The following is a 21,873-nucleotide window of genomic DNA, read 5'->3' as shown; positions in this document are numbered from 1 at the left end:
ATGGAGCTTGGCCATTTAAGGCTTTATATGTGAGAAGGAGGATTTTAAATTCTATTCTGGATTTAGAAGGAGTTCAGTATATATGCCCACTGAGTGATTATTAGATTGTAGACACCTGAGATGCTATTTAGTGTAAACACCCTGATAACACGTCTTTTCAATCTTTTCAAGGGCTACCATCATTTTAGTCTAGGCCTGTTTCATGACTTTATTCTCTTAATAATCCTTTTGAAGCATGATTGAAAAGCCAATGTCTGACTTTCATTTTGTCATTTTCATAGAATTTTCATGTATTATTACTTTAGTCATGCGTAAGTCTTTGAGTGCCCATTGTGAGTTTTTCTTTCTTTGAACGAGTTGTACCAACATTTCGTCCATGCTTCTCCACACAGCTGGTTTTCCATGCATATCTTAAAATGAATGAATATCAGTTTTAATAGAATATATCAGTCTGTGTTTTTGTTGCATGGAAAATAGTTTAAATGTAAATTATGTTGTCAGAATTAGTTAAACAGACCATATTTTGGTTTATATGTGAAACTGCAAGAAATCTAGTGAGATAACTGCTCATATTAACTCATGTAAGAACCGAGTGAATTACTGCTTCAATAAATCTGATTCATGTTATATTGTAGCATTGACATTGTCTTCACTGCAGTACATATTTTAGTAATATAAAGTCATGTGTTTCATGAATACAAAGTGGCTTAAATGTAAAAATATAAGCACTAGTTTCCCATTAATGACAAAGTATTGTGTGAAAACTACATTCTATAAAATATGCATAGGGAAACTACCCGTTTCATAGCTCCAGAGCAATATTGGGGTCTTTATATAAAGAAATAATCAACCATTACAAACACACACACACCAATTATTGACCCAATGTTCTACTCTTGATATTAAAGTGTACATTTTCTTCTTACTTCCCTTTTGTGTTGTTTATCTTTCTTCAGACATTTGCAGAGAGGCTATTAGGGAACTTCTCCATTGCAGTCCCGGTGTTTGTAGCCTTGTCCTGTTTTGGTTCAATGAACGGCGGTCACTTTGCCTTGTCAAGGTAAAGATTCTTCTTCTCTGCTTGAAGCCAAATTCAGAACTGGGTTCAAGTTATTATACAATCAATGTTAATGTTTTAGTTATTCTGGCAGCTGTGGATTCACCCCCATCTGATTCCAGAAGGCTAGTTTTGTTTTAAAGAGCAGCAATGCCCATGTTCTTTTAACAACAAAGATCCCAATTTCCATCCATCCATCCATCATCCATCCATCCATCCATCCATCCATCCATCCATCCATCCATCCATCCATCCATCCATCCATCCATCCATCCATCCATCCCTCTCTCCAGCCACTTGTGCCAGTTCCTTCGGGAGAACCCCAAGGCGCTCCCAGGCCAGCCGAGAAACATAGTCCCTCCAGTGTGTCCTGGGTCTCCCCCTGGGTCCCCTCCTGGTGGGACGTGTCTGGAACACCTCACCAGGGAGACGTGCACGAGGAATCCTAATAAGATGCCCGCGCCACCTCAACTGGCTCCTCTCGATGTGGAGGAGCAGCGGCTCTACTCTGAGTCCTCCCCTAATGACTGAGCTCCTCCCCCTATCTCTAAGGGAGAGCCCAGACACACTACGGAGAAAACTCATTTGTATCCGGGATCTCCTTCTTTCGGTCATGACCCAAAGCTCATGACCATAGATGAGGGTAGGAACATAGATTGACCGGTAAATTGAGAGCTTTGCCTTTTGGCTCCGGTCTCTCTTCACCACCACAGAGGACAGGGCACGCTTCACAGCAGACGTCGCACCAATCAGCCTGTCAATCTCCCGCTCCATCTTCCCCTCATTCGTGAAGACAATTTCAATACGTGCTAAAAAAGACATGATAAGCAAATGGCATGAGCACAACTTATGAAGTTCACTACCCATCAGTCTGGCCGTAACCTCATTCATATGATTACTGAACGTAGGTCAAGTTTTTCCTTTAGTGGTGTTAACATTGCAGACCAGATATTCTCCCAATGGTGAAAGTAATCTAAGAAGTGGATTTTGTTTATATCAAAATATGCTTTTTGCTGTGATGAAAACATTTTTTTAAAAATGAATTTAAATAACATAAAGTGGACGTTTATTTTTCAATCTAGCCTCAAGATTTAGAACATAACTAAATAATTTAATTTAAGATGTTTAAGAGAAGGACTGCAGGGATTGGCAGTTTGTAGCATTGTTGCTTTGTTCCATGCAGGTCTTGGATTTGATTCCTCTCTGAATGGAGTCATCATGCTACATCCAGGTCCTCTAGCTTCCTAACGCAGTCTTAAAAATATGACTATTAGATTTAATGGTCTCTCTGGGTCACCCTTGGATATGTAGGTGATCATGGTTGTTTGTCCTGTGGGTCTCTATGCTGCCCTGTGGTTGACCGACAACCCATCCTGAATGTAGCCTGCCCAACATATAAGTCCAAGTCTTGAAAATACTACTCAATCATACAGTATCAGCCATTCAAAATGGCCCTTTCCAGTCAAAAAGGCTGGCGTTTGACTGGAAAGGGCCACCCCCTAGAGGGGCCCCCCCCTTGCATATATTTTGCACTCTGACTCAGGGTCTGTCTAGGAGATGAGGCTTCTCTTTATCTTAGTGTCCACAAATCATGACAGAAAGAATATTTTAGTACAAAGATTGATTTTGTAAAAATAAAAAAGATATATTCAAAAAATATCCACTGGACTTGGTTTCCAAGATTTGAAGACGTTTCGCCACCTCTCCAGGAAGCTTTCTCAATTCAAATGCTTCCTGGAGAGGTGGTGAAATGTCTTCAAATCTTGGAAACCAAGTCCAATGGATATTTTTTTAATTTTTACGGAATGACTATGACCTGGATGACTGAGAACCTTCATCAACATACAAAGATTGATGTTTTAAAAGGAATTAAAGGGGACCAGCCAAGGACCCATCAAGGAAACAGGGGATATTTTTAATGGCCTTTACTGTAGAAGAGTATTTAGCTGACAATCAGGGTTTTTTGCTGACAAACCATGGATCTACCAGACTGACATAATCAAGGGCTGGTTCCCTGTAGGATGGAATCCTTCTTCTAATACCTGATAGAAATAATAATTAAATGATCTACTAGGCCTTTATGCAGGAGCCTGTTAATACTGCATGTAAGTCAAGTGTGTTCAAGCAGAGAAGAAATTTTAAAATGTAAGACACTGGGCATCCTGGGCTAGGATGCACAGCCATATGTATTATCTCCTGGTTGCTGTACTATTGCTTTTTCTGCACTGTTATTATATTGTCCAGTAGTTTCCATTATCTCATGTTTATCTGTGTTCCATGCATCCTCCAGAATGTTCTATGTAGCGTCACGTGAGGGCCATCTCCCTGAGGTCCTGTCTATGATCCATGTCCGCAGACACACTCCACTGGCTGCTGTCCTCATACTGGTCCGTCTGCTTCCAGGGTTCTTTTTATTCAACAGACAATATTATCATGTAACCATATGTCATCTCCAGTTTATAAAATATAGTGAAGTGAGTTTATGTCTTTGCAGTATCCAATGACCCTTCTCCAGCTCTTCGTCGGGGACATTTACAGCCTGCTGAACTTCATGAGTTTTCTGCGGTGGCTGTTTATTGGAGTGGTGGTTCTGGGTTTAATCTACCTCCGATTTACCAAGCCTGATCTGCCCCGCCCCTTTAAGGTAAGTGTCTGGGCATCTTCAACCAAATATAGCAACATTTTGTGTTACTATATTTGGTTTGAATGCAGACCAAAAGCCTTCATTCAAAATACTTTACACTAATCTTTCATACATGCTTCAAACTATTTCATCAAACCGTTGTTATAGTTGCATTTTCGACATTCACTAGTTTTGCAAACTTCTAGAGAAGTATATATCTTTAAGTCTCTAGCCTTAGGGCCCTGTCACACCTTCCTGATTTACCCAGTGTATGTCTGACATCCCAGAATCTCCTAAACACTTGCATACACTGAACTTTGTATGTATTTTTTTCATTTTTGGGCGTATACATAGAGTATTTATAATGAGTCCAGAACTTCTGTCCAACGTCAGCCTAACTTCTGCATAACGCACGGCAGCATAATGCTCATGAAATGATGCACAAGCCAGTGACCTGAGGGGGGCAGCAATGGGCACGTAGGCACCCGCTCTCCATAAAAACATTTCTGTGATCGGGGTATTAATCTAGCTGCCGTTTACCGCCCGCCCAAAAAAAAAAAGAATAAATAAAAAGAAAAAAGAAAAAGAAAGAAAGAAGGTTTTTGGTGTCGGCAGATTCAGCTTCATTCATGTCTGCTAGGAAGTTTGTTGGTGGTGGGCGTGAACGCAGGGAGGATCCATCACTCACCTTCTGGCTCACCCTATGATGGGGATGAAGTCTGGAGTAAAACTGACGGTTTCCTCCTGTGAACCCCTTTATACTAAAACGCTGCCAATACGCCATTATACAGTAGCTGGAAGTTAGAAACATCTCAGATACGTTGATATGCGTTGGAGAGAACTTCTTGAGTTCCTGGGGGCCCCATAAAACTCTGTTTCCATGTATGGTTAATACAACTATTCCTTATTTGTGCACATTAATAATTTTTTTGATAAAAATCCTTTGGCTAAAATGCCATCAGAACGCTGATAATATTAAGTGTGTCTCAGCCCCCCCCTTCAGTGTCCACCATATTGGATCAGTCCATTTGCTGCACATGTTCAGAAAGTTCCAAACAGACAGCAGCAAACCATTTGAAAACAAACCATGCAAAGAGCAGTGATGCCAACTTAGCGCTTTAGTCGCTATATTTAGCCACTTTTCAGACCCCTCTAGCACTTTGATTTCTAAAAAGCTCCTAGCGCCAAATCTAGAGACTTTTTTCTGCTACTGGAGACTTTGGAGACAGCATCTAAAAGCAGCGAACTCTGCTCTCCAGAGCGAGTAGATTGGTAACCCCGCCTCCTGCTCTCCTCTATCTTGTCTGCTGTCATGATTCATGCAGCTATTATTTCATCCAAATGAAAAATGGAGAACAGAGAAGCAGATCATGGCTTGTCTACAGTGAAAAGAAGGACTGGGTTATTTACTTTGGCCTTTTTGGAAACACAGGAAGGAGCAATCAGCTAAGTGAGCTTAGTGCTTGGAAAAAATCTTTCATTCCTTTAGAGACAGCATGAAAAGTCAGCTGAGTACAAAACATAGAGAAGAAAACAAGAAGAAAAGAAACAAGAGAGGGACACAACCTAGAACAGAGAATGGATGTCATTTCTATTAACATTTCTATTTCTGTAGAATGGGAATGTTTTCTGTCTTCTCCATTCAGAGGGCCCCCTGCCTGTCTTTGCCTAGGGCCCCAAATTTCCTAAAGCCGCCCCTGGGCCAATGTATGTGCACACACTGTAATTCTCGCCGTATGCCGACGTGTTTTTGGTGATATATCAGGATTTTCACCTGCCTAATATAATATCGAACTTTCAGATCTTAGTATCAACTTCAATTTTTTTTTTTTTTAATCTAAAACAATGAGGGAAAATGTACCACCACTATGGTAGATACAGGTGCTGGTCATAAAATTAGAATATCATGAAAAAGTAGATTGATTTCAGTAATTCCATTTAAAAAGTGAAACTTGTATATTATATTCATACATTACATACAAACTCATATATTTCAGATGTTTATTTTGTTTAATTTTGATGATTACAAATGACAACAAATGAAAATCTCAAATTCATCATATCAGAAAATTAGAATATTACTGAAGACCAATAAAAACAAAGGATTTATAGAAATGTTGGCCAACTGAAAAGTATGAACATGAAAAGTATGAGCATGTACAGCACTCAGTATTTAGTTGGGCCTCCTTTGGCCTGTATTACTGCAGCAATGCGGCGTGGCATGGAGTCGATCAGTCTGTGGCACTGCTCAGGTGTTATGATAGCCCAGGTTGCTCTAATAGTGGCTTTTAGCTCTTCTGAATTGTTGGGTCTGGTGTATTGCATCTTCTTCTTCACAATACCCCATAGATTTTCTATGGGGTTAAGGTCAGGAGAGTTTGCTGGCCAATTAAGAACAGGGATACCATGGTCCTTCAACCAGGTACTGGTAGCTTTGGCACTGTGTGCAGGTGCCAAGTCCTGTTGGAAAATGAAATCTGCATCTCCAAAAAGTTGGTCAGCTGCAGGAAGCATGAAGTGCTCTAAAACTTCCTGGTATGTGGCTGCGTTGACCCTGGACCTCAGAAAACACAATGGACCAACACCAGCAGATGACATGGCACCCCAAACCATCACTGACTGTGGAAACTTTACACTGGACTTCAAGCAACGTGGATGAAGTGCCTCTCTTCTTTTCCTCCAGACTCTGGGACCTTGATTTCCAAAGGAAATGCAAAATTTACTTTCATCAGAGAACATGACTTTGGACCACTCACCAGCAGTCCAGTCCTGTTTCTCTTTAGCCCAGGCAAGACGCTTCTGACGCTGTCTGTGGTTCAAGAGTGGCTTGACACAAGGAATGCGACAGCAGAAACCCATGTCTTTCATACGTCTGTGTGTGGTGGTTCTTGAAGCACTCACTCCAGCTGCAGTCCACTCTTTGTGAATCTCCCCCACATTTTTGAATGGGTTTTGTTTCACAATCCTCTCCAGGGTGCGGTTAATTCTCTTGCTTGTACACTTTTTTCGACCACATCTTTTCCTTCCCTTCGCCTCTCTATTAATGTGCTTGGACACTGAGCTCTGTGAACAGCCAGCCTCTTTAGCGATGACCTTTTGTGTCTTGCCCTCCTTGTGCAAGGTGTCGATGGTCGTCTTTTGGACAACTGTCAAGTCAGCAGTCTTCCCCATGATTGTGTAGCCTATAGAACTAGACTGAAAGACCATTTAAAGGCTTTTGCAGGTGGTTTGAGTTAATTAGCTGATTAGAGTGTGGCACCAGGGGCCATCAATTTTGAACCTTTTCACAATATTCTAATTTTCTGATATGATGAATTTGAGATTTTCATTTGTTGTCATTTGTAATCATCAAAATTAAACAAAATAAACATCTGAAATATATGAGTTTGTATGTAATGTATGAATATAATATACAAGTTTCACTTTTTAAATGGAATTACTGAAATCAATCTACTTTTTCATGATATTCTAATTTTATGACCAGCACCTGTATTGCTGTGGAGGCCTTTTGCTGTGTGCGGCAGCACCATTACTGTAGTCAACATGGATTCTAATGAACATTTACATCAATTTATTTTTTATTCTTTTCATTTTGATAGCTGGGAAAACTAATGTAATATATAGTGATATTTCAATATTGTGATACTATCGTGACCCAAGTATCGTTAAACCCCTAGTTCCTACTCTGTGGTTGACTAGCTCCAAGAATTTAATTTAATTTTAAAATACATTATCGATACCAAAGATAAATTAAATGTTGTAGCTTTTGTTATAGGGGTTTCCTGAATGGTTTGGAAGTACGGTCTATTCCCGTCCTTCTTGTGAACTGATTGGGATTTAGAAGGTATGGTTGAGAGAGAGACTGGAGGTGGCGATTTAATCAGTGAAACATTATACTGTATTTGATATCTTGACTGCTACCTTGTTAGGGCTTAAGGTTGATCCAACATGTTTGCTAACTTCAATATGCCGTTATTATTGATGGAAGTGATAACTTAAATATCCTCCCTCTCTATCAGCATCCTGCCAGCCTCCTCTTCAGCTCATCTGAGATTCAGGGATGTAGTTAAAATATTTTGACAGCTTTTTATCAGCCTCTCCCAGTTGTTAAAAAAACAACAACAACCTTGCTATTGTTTTGCATTGGCATCATAAAAAATATTTTAAACACCAGTGGATAAAATACATTTTATTCACACAAAAAAAAGGTTCCTTCAGAAATAATACATTTGGTATTCACTTGGTTTTATATCAAATAAGTGTGATGGTGTTCTCTTTTTGCCATATTGAATGACATCAGTCCTCTCGTCTCATCCGCAGGTGCCACTCTTCATCCCTGTGGTGTTTTGTCTGACATGTTTCTTCATGGTCTTCCTCTCACTGTACTCCGACCCTTTCAACACTGGAATTGGATTCGTCATGTCCCTCACTGGCATCCCTGCTTACTACATTTTTATCTACTTTAGCAGACCAAAGTGGCTTCAAAAAGCTTTAGGTAACTTTTTTGTAAAATAATTTTCTATTTATTTCTGTTTTTTCTTTTTGCACCAAAATGATATCCATATCATTAAGCTTCAATCAACGTCTTTGAAGGAAGGTATCAATGATACTCTTACTAATATTGCCTATAAACTTAGATTATTATCTCTACAGTTTGAGGTTTTATTCCACTACAAATACAAAGCCCCAAGAAGGATTACATTTCAATTTTAAGTGCCTTTATAAAGTCTCTCCAAGCACTTTTCATTGTCCACAGCCTGGTACACTTTGTTAAAGGAGATATACTAAATATCTTCTTAAATGTGTTTAAAAAAGAATATTGTTGCTTATTGCTAGTCTCTGTCTGTTTTTAAAGGTTTTTAAAGGTTCCTTTATACTTTTATACTTTAAGTAGTTTTTGGAGCTCATACTTTTTCCATTTTACTTGAGTAAAGAGGTCAAGTTGATACTTCAACTTTTACCAGAGTATTTTTAAACTGCAGTATCTATACTTCTACTTAAGTAACAAATGTGTGAACTTTTGACACCACTGCCTGTTGGAAACACTTTCCTCTACTTTATTCTGTTTATAATAATCTAGGGAGATGATTTAGATAAAGACTAAGGTATAGTTTGGAAAATATGAAGATTTAGATTAGAGTAAAGCTTGTTGCATATTCCTGAAGGAAGCAACCATAATGTTCATTTGAAAGAACTTTATTAGAAAGACCAAACCTTCCAGGAGGAACATTCTGTCTGCCTGTGGAGCAGTGAATAAAATGGTTGATGGATGGATGGATGGATGGATGGATGGATGGATGGCTGTATGATGATGGATGGATGATGGTTAGATGGATGATGGATGGATGATGGATGGATGGATGGATGGATGATGGATGGATGGATGATGTATGGATGGATGGATGATGGGTGGATGGATGATGGATGGATGGATGGATGATGGGTGGATGGATGATGGATGGATGGATGGATGATGGATGGATGATGGGTGGATGGATGATGGATGGATGGATGATGGGTGGATGGATGATGGATGGATGGATGGATGGATGATGGGTGGATGGATGGATGATGATGGGTGGAAGGATGGATGGATGGATGGATGATGGGTGGATGGATGGATGGATGATGGGTGGAAGGATGGATGGATGGATGGATGGATGGCTGTATGATGATGGATGGATGATGGTTAGATGGATGATGATGGATGGATGGATGGATGGATGGATGGATGGTGGATGATGATGCATGGATGGATGGATGATGGTTAGATGGATGGATGATGGTTAGATGGATGGATAAATGGATGGATGATGGTTAGATGGATGATGATGGATGGATGGATGATGGATAATGATGGATGGATGGATGGATGATGGATGATGATGGATGATGATGGATGGATGGAGGATGGATAGATGGATGATGATGGATGATGATAATGATGGGTGGATGGATGATGGATGGATGAATGATGGATGGATGATGATGGATGGATGGATGGATGGATGGATGATGGATGATGATGATGGATGGATGGAGGATGGATAGATGGATGATGATGGATGATGATAATGATGGATGGATGAATGATGGATGGATGATGATGGATGGATGGATGATGGATAGATGGATGATGGATGGATGATGGATGGATGATGGATGAAGATGATGATGGATGGATGATGGGTGGATGGATGATGGATGGGTGAATGATGGATGGATGGATGATGGATAGATGGATGATGGATGGATGGATGGATGATGGATGGATGATGGATGATGATGGATGGATGATGGATGGATGGATGATGGATGAAGATGATGGATGGATGGATGATGGATGATGGATGATGATGGATGGATGGATGATGGATGAGGATGGATGGATGATGGATGGATGGATGATGATGGATGATGGATGAAGATGATGGATGATGGATGGATGGACGATGGATGATGGATGATAATGGATGGATGGATGATGGATGGATGGATGATGGATGAAGATGATGGATGATGATGCATGGATGGATGGATGGATGGACGATTGATGATGGATGATGATGGATGGATGGATGATGGATGAAGATGATGCATGGATGGATGGATGGATGGACGATTGATGATGGATGATGGATGGATGGATGATGGATGAAGATGATGGATGATGATGATGGATGGATGGATGGACGATTGATGATGGATTATGATGATGATGGATGGATGATGGATGAAGATGATGGATGAAGATGATGGATGGATGGATGGATGGACGATTGATGATGGATTATGATGATGATGGATGGATGATGGATGAAGATGATGGATGAAGATGATGGATGGATGGATGGACGATTGATGATGGATTATGATGATGATGGATGGATGATGGATGATGATGGATGGATGGATGGATGATGGATGAATGATGGATGGATGATGGATGATGATGGATGGATGGATGGACGATGGATGAAGATGATGGATGGATGGATGATGGATAGATGGATGACGATGCATGGATGGATGGATGGATGGATGGACGATGGATAGATTGATGATGGATGATGATGATGGATGGATGGATGGATGGAGGATGGATAATGGATGGATGGATGATGGATGGATGATGGATAGATGGATGATGATACATGGATGGATGGATGGACGATGGATAGATTGATGATGGATGATGATGATGGATGGATGGATGGATGGATGGAGGATGGATGATGGTTAGATGGATGATGATGGATGGATGGATGGATGGAGGATGGATGATGGTTAGATGGATGATGATGGATGGATGGATGGATGGATGGATGGATGATGGTTAGATGGATGGATGGATGATGGTTAGATGGATGATGATGGATGGATGGATGGATGGATGGAGGATGGATGATGGTTAGATGGATGATGATGGATGGATGGATGGATGGATGGATGGACGATGGATAGATTGATGATGGATGATGATGATGGATGGATGGATGGATGGAGGATGGTTAGATGGATGATGATGGATGGATGGATGGATGGATAATGGATGAATAATGGATGAATGATGGATGATAATGGATGGATGGATGATGGATGGATGATGGATGGATGGATGATGGATGGATGGATGAATATTAAATGGATGAATGATGGATGATGGATGGATTAAACTATTTTCATATTGTGTCCATCAGGGTCTCCTTGTCCTTTGTCTCAGCTTTTCTGAGAAAACGGTTGATTTTTACCTCGTATGTCTCAGTAGATGCTGATGCAGGTCTGAATCTGTAGTAATGAGCTGAAAGCAGCTCCATGTGGAATGAAGCCTTTCTTTTCTCCCCCCACAGACTCCTTCAACAGAACAGTGCAGATCATCCTGGAGGTGGTTCCTGCTGATCAGTGATGGAGTCTGCTGCACAGTTTTCCGTTTCACTGAGGAAGGATGAAACTAATTCCAAAAGCCACCAAGCAAAAATCTTTTTAGAGATGTTTACTGTGAAGTTTTATTAACATGATAATTTACTGTGAAGAATTATTAACATGATAGTTTGTGTTGCCTTTGTGGACCATCACATGTACTGAAAGAACACAATACAAACAAGTCTGAGTGGTTCAATACATGATTCACCCCGATAGATAGCAATATGAGTTTAAAATCTATTAACTGTTAAACATTTCTCCCAGCATTTAGTAATAACTCCCAATAAACAAACAGGAAGGATGTAGTTTATCTAAACTTTATCAACAGGTTAGGGATCAGAAGAAGCCATTTCTGATGTCAGATTGCCAGATATAGCTGTGGTGCCTTTTTATATTCATTCTAGAATTCTAATACTTAATGATTTCTCTCCCCTTGTTTTGCAAAGGGATCATTTTGGAACGAGGTTGCCTGGAGCTCATTACCTTCCCCGTGGTTGGAAAAGTTTCCAGGTTCAGCTTGCGTATGGAAGGTGCTACGTCAGTCTGTTCTCCATCAGTGTTAGCATGCAGATGGCCCAGCCGCACCATTATGACCTTTGCCATTTAACTCAATCATTATCATGACTTTCCATCACCGGCCTGACCTTATGTTCCCAACTCCCATCACATTTCACATTTGCCAGTCAGATTGCAGCAGCACCACCATCCTCTTCCTGCATCCTGAATGAAGTGCTCTGGCCCGACGCGTCCTGCTGTGGGCCATACACTAACTTGAGAGAACTTCTTCTGTGTGTGTGCATGCTCTTGTTTGCGTATCAGAGTGAGGATCATTTTTCTGATTTCAGTATCAAGTTGAGAAATGTTTGTACCAAAGTGAGGACATTTTTTGCTGGTCCTCTCTTTCTTTTTAGTGCTTACATTTGGCACTAAGGTGTGAATTTGATTGAGGCTAGGGTTGAGTATTCACAGGTGATTACCTTCAGTAGCAGCCATTCCAAATGGCCCTTCCCAGTCAAAAGCAAGCTGAATGGCAGCAAAATCCCTTCCAGCCACTGGCCTTCTCATAGGTGTGCATATTTTTTTAACTCTCACTCCATCCTTTCACTGAATTACAGGATCTGACCAGGAGATGACACTTTTTTTTTAGATCTTAATGTCCACAAATCGTGACAGAATATTTTGGTACAAAGATTGATGTTTAAAACTTGAATCATAGGGGACCAGCCAAGGAAAGTGGTGAAATTTTGAATGGCTACTGCTGTATTTGATGGTTCATGTCAGGGTTAGGGCATAGATAGAGTTGAAGTCGCCTGAAAATCAGTGAGAATCAACATATGGTCCTCACTACGTAGAGTAAGACCAGAATGTGTGTGTGTGTGAAGTCTGTTGATGTCTCTGCTCTTAGTCCCCCCCTGGGTGGAATTTACAGGTAATCTATCTGTGTAACTGCTGCCCCCTGGCACCTGGAATTCCCTCTCTGCTCCGTCTGTAAATGGAGAGCTTTAACTGTTAATGACAGGATGGCAGGCTGGAGACAGAATGCCAGGGAGCTTTTACTTTAACACTGAGGCACTGGGAGTTTGGCCAAAATCCAAGCAGCATCAGGCTTTGGGTGAGATGTAAGCAGTTAGCTGGACGAGCTGCAGGCGGGTGGATGCTTCATGTGCTGCCAGCCACAGAGATTTAAATGGCAAAGTAACATTTTCGAAAAAGTCAGTCGAATCTGTTTCTGTAATGAAGGGCAAGTCTAAATCAGGAATATTCTAAAGCCTTTTCACATTCAGATGCTTGGAACTGTCCAACTAAGCTGACACTTTAGCTCGTTTAAGAATCCTGGCATCAATATTTCTACTTCATCGGTCAAACCTAATGTCTTGGTAAATGTCATTTTTCTGGTCTCCATCAGTAAAATTACTTTCACATTCATCAATTCATACCCATCCATATTTCAATGCAATGTGAGGTTCGGTTTGTTGCTAAAGGACACTTGTGGTGCCAGAGGCAAGGACAAAAACAACTTTCCAGTTGCCAGGGAAATACTATTTTCCTCAGGGTCGGGAAAGAAAATGGATGAATAACAGTGAGTATTTCTATTGGCAAAAGATCAAAGGTTAAATATTTGCAATTTTCTGCTTGGCCACGTTTCACTTTTTGTAGCTTCAAATGATTGACCTGACTATTTGATGAAAAAGGGCAAAATAAAAGAAGAAAATGTCAATTAAAACATATATTACGGTAAAAATTCTCTACAGCATCAATGAGAATGTCACCTCAACAGGAAACCTAAAAAAGGCCTCAAATTGTGTTAACTGGTCCTAAATGGATTAATACTTTCCAATGTTATAACCCCAAAATACCTTATTTGCAGTATAATCATTAAATACTTAATTTCACCATGTCTTTATTTGAGTTAACATTATTTTCTATTGATATAACTGCCATTCTACATAAGATTTTAAACTGTGTACACTTTAGAATACTTTTGGTTGTTCTTAAAGCACATTAAACATTATAGCTTAGATGGTTAAAGGGGATTGAATTAATTTTGTCCATGGTAGGAGAACAGACAGTACAGCAGGTTCCACATTGGCAGGATTTTGATGTTACTGTAATTAAACCTGATAGTCATCTGCATACCGAAAGCTTCAGAGACAAACCACACATCCTAGATGTTAACGTGTTAGGTGCTATTCACACTTCTTAAAACTAAACTTCAGAGTTATCAGTCGCTTTCTTGAACATCTGCGAACATCAGAAAAGTAACTTCTTATTTTAAGAAGCATTCACTCTAAAGAGAGAGTCAGTTAATTAAAAACACCCCCAAAAAATGCAAGATGGATTCTGCACACTTGAGCCTCTTTTCTACTGAAAATAGTCGGTTAATGTGTGTGTAAACCCGTTTTTACACACACATTAATTAATAATTAATGTGTGTGTAAACACGGGTCAACCAGCTAACAATAAGCATCTGACTCCCTTCCCACTGGCAAGAAAATGCTGGTCTACCCCTCACTCACAGCTGGTTATAGTTGATGATGTCACCAATGTGACAGAAATCAGGAAAGTAAACAATGGAGAGCAACATGGAAGGAAGCCAGGGTGTAGTCGGTGTGCTTTACTGTTTCTCTCTGTCATCTGTCTGAATCCCTCTCACCAGAGCTGCTCCATGTTTATCAAATGGAAATAGAATTGTTTCTGCTTGTTAGGTCAGAAACAATGGATGCGGTGTGTCGACGTCTGTATGTTGCTTTCAAAGGTATCACGTAATTTAGTGCTCTGGTGTTCCAACAGCATGCGGATCAGAGCTGAGGAGAATTTAATTCTTGCTGAGTCGTTTGACCCAGGTAGACACGCGTCAGTGAGCTTTTCCCATTGCCACTAAAAGAGGATTGTTCGCACATTTAAACAGGATTTATGGTCTTTGGGAAAGGGGGATATGTGTCTTGAATTGCTGAAAATGGCTTGCTAAAGTGCCCTATCGGCAGCCAGAATGTGCGTTAAAGTTTCCCTCCTTGGAGCTCAAGTGCCGCCTACAGCGATGAGGTTGCGATGTATAGGTGCCATTTTTTTCTTTTTTTTTACTTTCCACCCTTTGCCTTTAAAAAGTCTGTGCAGGCCACTGTTCTGGTGCACTTCCATAATAGATTTCTGTATAGTTTTGAGTTTTTAAGGTGGCTGTATGCTGATGTAACATCACTAGTTTGATTTTGATATATCCTTTAAAAAGAACTGCAGCTCCCCTTCTTGTTGGAATGCAGCTTTTTTTTTAGGAAGTTTTTTTTCTCTTCTAATGTTGGATTCTTGTTATGATGCATAACCTGTAAACCATTTGTTTTTAGTTTTTATTTTGTATGATTTGTTTTATGATTTATGATCTGAATCACCACTTGATCAGCTGGTTATCAGTAAGTTTTCATCCATATTATTCACTATTAGAGTTCAGCATGTGATGTCATCAACTCAGTTGTGGCTAAGCTAAAGGTATAACACCCCGATGCATTTTTGGCAATAAATGTTTACTTTGATCATGTTCTGTCAAAGAAAACATCATTTAGACATGTTTTATGCAAACTTGTCATGTCTTAAGCAAGACCCCTTGGTGATTCACATCATCAGCTTGTTTTCCTCTACTCAGTATAGACCTATAGCTTACGTCCCTTTATCAGTGGACCGCTGCAATAAAGGAAAGTGTGACGAAGTTGTCAGAGGAAACTGAAGACACCGTTAAAGGTTTTTTTAGGATTACAGACTGGGATGCATTTTGACAGCCAACTTGAGACAACAAAAATAGCTCCTCAGAATTAGTTATACCCAGGTTAAAGAACCCTGCTGCCTTCTTTTCCATTTGTATAGAAAGGCAACTGACCAATTATTTACAATCAAAAACTGCACCACATCTTCAGTCAAGCAGAATGTCAATCGGAATAAGAGCACTCAACTAAATTCTCTCATATCTCCATTTTAAAGGAGTCATATTCAGAATTCCAACTTCTGAAAGTAATTTTAATATGAAATTATTACATACTGTTCAATAAAATAATGTGAATGTGCTTTACTAGAGGCATCCATGTTTGTCAAAGAACACTGCTATTGCTGTGCCAGGTAACTGCAGGGACTTTCTATCTCATGAGTCCGTTTCTCCCCTTTAATCATTATCATCTTCATCAAACACTTTCAAACCACTTGTTGTTGGGAGCTGGAGAAGTTCCACCTTTCTCCAGCAGAGTCCGCCGTGGATCCTCTGAGGGAGCCTCCTGCACAGCTGCAGCCCATCAAGATCATCAGAGGATCCACTATATAAGCTGTCTTCAGACCTTGCCTCAACGCCGCAGTGTTGATCTAGTTGGTCAGCGCCTAAGCCTAGATTCTCTGAGAAACTTCGTGACTTTGAATCCAGCCAGGATTCTAATCATTGTCTCTGTCTTCCAGGAAACCTGTGTCTCCTTCGTGAAGCTCTGGAAGAGCTAACCTGCCGAGCCGACCCTCTGAGCCAAACCTGAAGAATCATTGAGAACCTCCATGCAGCTCAGGACTAAGAGCTGGAAACCCCTAAGCCAAGGTCTGTTCATTACAAGACGTGAGACGCTGAAGCAGCAAGCGGACTCTGCTGATGAACTCCTCTCCAGATCCAACAGTGACTCTCCCAAAGCTAACCACATGAACCCTCAAGGTACTATCTGTTATCTTCAAGAAAATCAAGCTTCAGCTTGCAACGCTAACTGAACTGTCTCCCACGCAGACTCCGGTGAACATGTGTCCAGGCCCGAGCCAGAACCAGTACATTCTGTGTGTTTGCACTTAAATAAACTTATTGAACTTTTATCCTTGTGTCCATCAAGGGGTGTTCTGCATACTTGGGTCGCTCTTTGAGAACTTGTAAGGTGAGTTTCAATCTAATCTGGTTTAAGATGTGTTGCCTTATTGCAAATAGGGCCATTCTACATCTGTTACTGGACTCTACATGTACAGAATGCTATTACAAGCTTGGTATTTTAAACAGGGCTTAATATTGTCAGGAGGTATAGTTCTGTAGTTGTAGCGATAGCAGTGAATTTTATTTAAAACTACATTTTGTTAATACAAATACCTTTCTTCATTCCAGCAGATTAAAGACAAAACAGTATACCATCAAAACATTTTTAAATGATCAAGCTGCTTAAAACCACCAAAGCAATGTCTTCTAGGCAAACACTGTAATAACTGAGCTTTAAATCAATTCTTATACATGATGAAAAACATTTGCACAGAGATGGCAAAAGTACTCACTTTCCGTACTTAAGTAAAAGTGCAGATACTTGTGTTATAAAATACTCTGGTAAAAGTGGAAGTACTGATTAAACTTCTTTACTCAAGTAAAAGTAACAAAGTACAGGCTTGTAAATATACTTAAAGTATAAAAGTAAAAGTAGAAACCACTTTTTTCATGCCGTTGCCTACATTTTAAATGGATGTCTGCCAATAGGACTAGATCTCCGTTGTGTTCATTTTCAATCATCTCGTCGTCGATACTACTATGCTAACGCCACCGCCACCAAGCTGCAATGATTTGCCGCGAATTAATACCGCCGAATCTGTCGAGTCATCTTGTAGTGGTGCGTCAAATGCAACGTAGATTCCCATCCAATTAGACTGAATTTGGTATTTGTGAGAAAACGGCTCACCAGCTCCCGTCTCACGTCAGAGGAGGAGTAAGCAGATGACTTGCAAAAAGGTGGTAAGAACCAGCGGACAACAAAATTCCAGTTCAAAAGCGTGTAGCTGTTTACTGGTGCAACGGTGAAGACAAAAAAAAACAAAACAAACAAAATACTTTCAAATAAAGAAAACAAAACCGGCCATTGCAGGCAATACAAAACACTGACAGCCTCGCAGCAAGCTGACTTTAAATATAGTCTCTCTAAGCAGACCTTCAAGAGCAGTTTCTCCAACCAGTCTCTCCAAGCAGACCCCTAAGCCATTGGGAGTGTGCCCCTTAAATAGACCCACCAATAATCAGCCAATTGGGACAGCCCCACTAAACAGGAAGGGAAATCCCCAATAAAGCACAGTTAACATTGTAGAAAAAATGGAAAATGATATATGTTCATAACTACTCGCCACACTCCTCTATCATATGGAATAATAGATTTATTCTACATCGCAATAAGTCATTATTCTACAAAAATTGAATGGAGAAGAATATTTGGTCTATTATACACTTAATGGACACTAATGGTTACATATTAAATTACGAACAATTCTGTACAAAATATCAGTTCCTTCCTCCAAAAGATTAATTTACAAGATTACTTAACGTCTTGCCAGAACAATTTATTAATCAGATTCAAAATATAATAATATATCATCCAATTATCCCCAAACTACCCGATTTATCTATTAATGGAATATCAATCACTGATCAAAAATTCAATAACCACACAATTAGAAACTATCTAAATGAAACTTTGTTCCCTGGGAAAATAAATAAAAATAACATTCTTTGCAAATTTGAACAAAAATCTATTGAAATACCAAGAACTTTTTTTTTAACTTCCTATACAACCAAAAGCTAAAGAAACTGCCATCTACCCATCAAAAGAACTACTAAGAATCCGTTTTAATATTGATGACAATAAATGCTCATTCTGTGAAAGTGATGTAGAAACTATAGACCATGTCTTCTATGAATGCAGTCAGACTAAAACATTTTGGAATTGTTTAGGAAGATGGATCAAATCAAAAATTGCACTCCCTAATTCTATTTCTAGAGATATGGTAGTTTTTGGAATACTATTTAAAGACAAAACAAAGAACTCTGTTGTAACCTAATTTTTTGTTTAGCAAAATTCTTTATTCATAAACAGAGAGTCTTGAGATCCTCCCCTATCTTTAGTATTTTTTTATCTGAATTTAATTTATATTTGACATCTCTTGAATGTATCGAATCTTACAAATACCTGACTGAAATACTAATGGAACTGCCCACTGATGTACATTAATCCTAACATATGAATCCCCTTGTCTTTATGTTATTTTATTGTATTATTAGCATTACTCACGCATTTTTTATTTTCCTCATCAAAGTTACTTTGTATTTTCATTCTGAAATCTGCCTCTACTATGCCTTCTATAGAATTAGAATTCTAATGTTCTTATTGCCCAACTTTTTTGTACCCACCTTGTTTAAATAAAGTTCATTTAAAAAAAAAAACATTGTAGAAAAATAAATACAGACAATAGCATCATTCATACAAAAACATACATATTAATGAAATAATTTAACCATGCTAACATTACCATTTCACCTACTTATTACCATGCAAACAATTATTACATTCATTGAAATCCCACTTAACACCCCTGCCCCCTAATAGTCTTTTTCAATGCCCTGGGACAATGGATAAGAGACTGGCATCGATGCGGTACGTGTTTCCACACGGACCAGTATGCTGACGGACTAAGGGAAGAGAATGTGTAATTTGACTGGGAAGTTTTATTACCGACTACGGAATGTATATTAAAGCTGTCGCAGTGGGTACCTTCAGAGTTTGCTACGCTGGTGAGTAAGTAAAGTGTTGAATGAAAGGTGACGTTGTAATTTTGGAACTAGTGTAAATTACCTGGTGAATTGTTTGGAACTGCCGCCGCCATGATGGCCGGTTTGTGGTGCATGCTGGGAAATGTAGTGAAGGATGTGACGCTGTGCGTGATAGACAGCGGATACACTTTGGGAACAGGGGGAAAACGGCTCCGTTTTCACAGTGACGTGAAAAATAATAACGGTAACTCCATTGAAATGATTCAAAGCTAAAGTAACGAGCCAATTTTTTAAAATGTAAGGAGTAGAAAGTACAGATATTTGTGTAAAAATGTAAGGAGTAGAAGTAAAAAGTCGCCATAAAAATAAGTAGTAAAGTAAAGTAAAAATATCAGAAAAATCTACTTGAGTACAGTAACGAAGTATTTGTACTTCGTTACTTCCCATCTCTGCATTTGCATTAGTTAACTTAGCCTGAAAGGAAAGACCAGACTACTGGAAGTACATTACCTTATTGTTTGCTGTGTGTCTGAGTAGCTGTCAGCTGATGCCGTAATATCAAGAAATAATTAAGAGCTTAGAGAGAAGAAAAAAATCAAACAGTGTGTTTGTGGCTGAAAGATAACAGCCAAACAACTGCAGACATAATAAACAGAGGAAATGCCAGGAGTTGGCTTAGTACCAACAGGTACGGTTCACCCAGACACGCCCCCATCGCACACACACACACCCATACTTTTGCTATATGTAGTGAGGACCATGTGTTGACTCCCATCGGTCCATTGATTTTCAGTCATTTTCAACCTTTCTCTGCCCTAACCCTAAACCTAACCAATACCAGTGCATACCTCACCCTAACCCTAAAACTAACCCTAAACCTAACCAATACCAGTGCATACCTCACCCTAACCCTAAAACTAACCCTAAACCTAACCAATACCAGTGCATACCTCACCCTAACCCAATTGACACATTAGCCCTAAACCCAACCACTAGCAGAATAGCTTACGAGGACCAGCAAAATGTCCTCCCTTTACAACAACCAGTCCTCATTGTGATGCTGAAATTGGAAAAATGGTCCTCACTCAGACTCCTAGACAGGTACACACACACCCACACAGAGCCTTTGTTTGCATGAGATTTTGGGACTTCTCCTTGACTTCATTTTATAGAGCCAAATAAAGACCTCTGCCCTAATATGTTGCAATAAAGGGTCAAAAGGTGACTGGTGCCTATTTCCATCTGTCGCCGCGCAAAATGCAGGGTACGCTGTGGACAGGTCACCAGGACACAGGACAGGATGGGTCTTGGGTTAAATGCAGAGAAGTAATTTCCCTCTGGGATTATTAGAGTATATACTGTATGAAAAGATAAATAAATAAAATTAAAAAATGACAACACAAAGAAGCACAGGCGGAACACCCACTGTATGCTCACACACTCATATTTAATGGTAATTCAGAGTAACCAGTCAAATCAAGCCCTTTGTGGGAAGAAGCAGAAGTAAAACTGGCTACAGGGAGACCTGGTCTTTCTACATTCAAACCCTCCATATTTTTTGCTTTCCTTTATCCACTGAGATTTGGTTTAAGTGGCAATTTTTGGTGAATCCGACATGGTGTCATATAAACAAATTTATTCCCTAAGTTAATGTCTTTAAGCAACAGACAGACCATAAACAGTGCTGTGCTGCACTACAGTTAGTTTCATCTTTATTTGATTTTATTTTTCTTCGGTTTTATTCTCTAATTATAAAGCACTTTTACTGAAATGTGTTATACAAATAAACTCATCTTGCCTTGATAGACAGGAACACATGAAGGATCAATAGACCATCCTATCGCATAACCTCAGTCACTAAAGAAATGGAACATGATCATTAAATTTCACACAACCAAAGGTCTATAAGTAGGACCAGCTACGACTGGAGCAGGTATGAAAATAATTACCACATTATAACTTTATATACTATTATTATGATTATTATTATTATTATTATTATTAGAGATTACAACATAGAAAAATACTGAAATTTGAACGTTGCTGATGAAGCATGTATCAAATTAATAGAACATTTTTATGTTAATTAAATAAAAAAATATTTAATTAAAAATGATCAAATTCATATTTCAACTTCATATTCATCAGGAATTTATTCCATAGATCTTTATTGAAAATTCACCTGCAACTAATGATATATATATAAACATATATATATATATATATATATATATATATATATATATATATATA

General features: G+C 39.3%; 1 protein-coding gene across 1 annotated transcript in view; it reads left to right on the top strand.

Annotated features, from left to right (window-relative positions):
* slc7a11 (solute carrier family 7 member 11) overlaps positions 1–11,672 on the top strand; it is a 52,716-nt gene extending 41,044 nt beyond the window's left edge. The window contains exons 8-12 of the mRNA XM_038298301.1: positions 957–1,060; positions 3,348–3,444; positions 3,552–3,701; positions 8,001–8,175; positions 11,531–11,672. Of these exons, the coding sequence (XP_038154229.1) occupies positions 957–1,060; positions 3,348–3,444; positions 3,552–3,701; positions 8,001–8,175; positions 11,531–11,586 (582 nt within the window). The 3' untranslated portion in view covers positions 11,587–11,672. The remainder of the gene's footprint in view (positions 1–956; positions 1,061–3,347; positions 3,445–3,551; positions 3,702–8,000; positions 8,176–11,530) is intronic.
* The last annotated feature ends 10,201 nt before the right edge of the window (positions 11,673–21,873 follow it).

This window comes from Cyprinodon tularosa, unplaced genomic scaffold, assembly GCF_016077235.1.
Source record: "Cyprinodon tularosa strain WSP-4 unplaced genomic scaffold, ASM1607723v1 ctg405, whole genome shotgun sequence".
Classification (NCBI taxonomy): Eukaryota; Metazoa; Chordata; class Actinopteri; order Cyprinodontiformes; family Cyprinodontidae; genus Cyprinodon; species Cyprinodon tularosa.
This window is presented reverse-complemented; position numbering and strand designations above follow the sequence as displayed.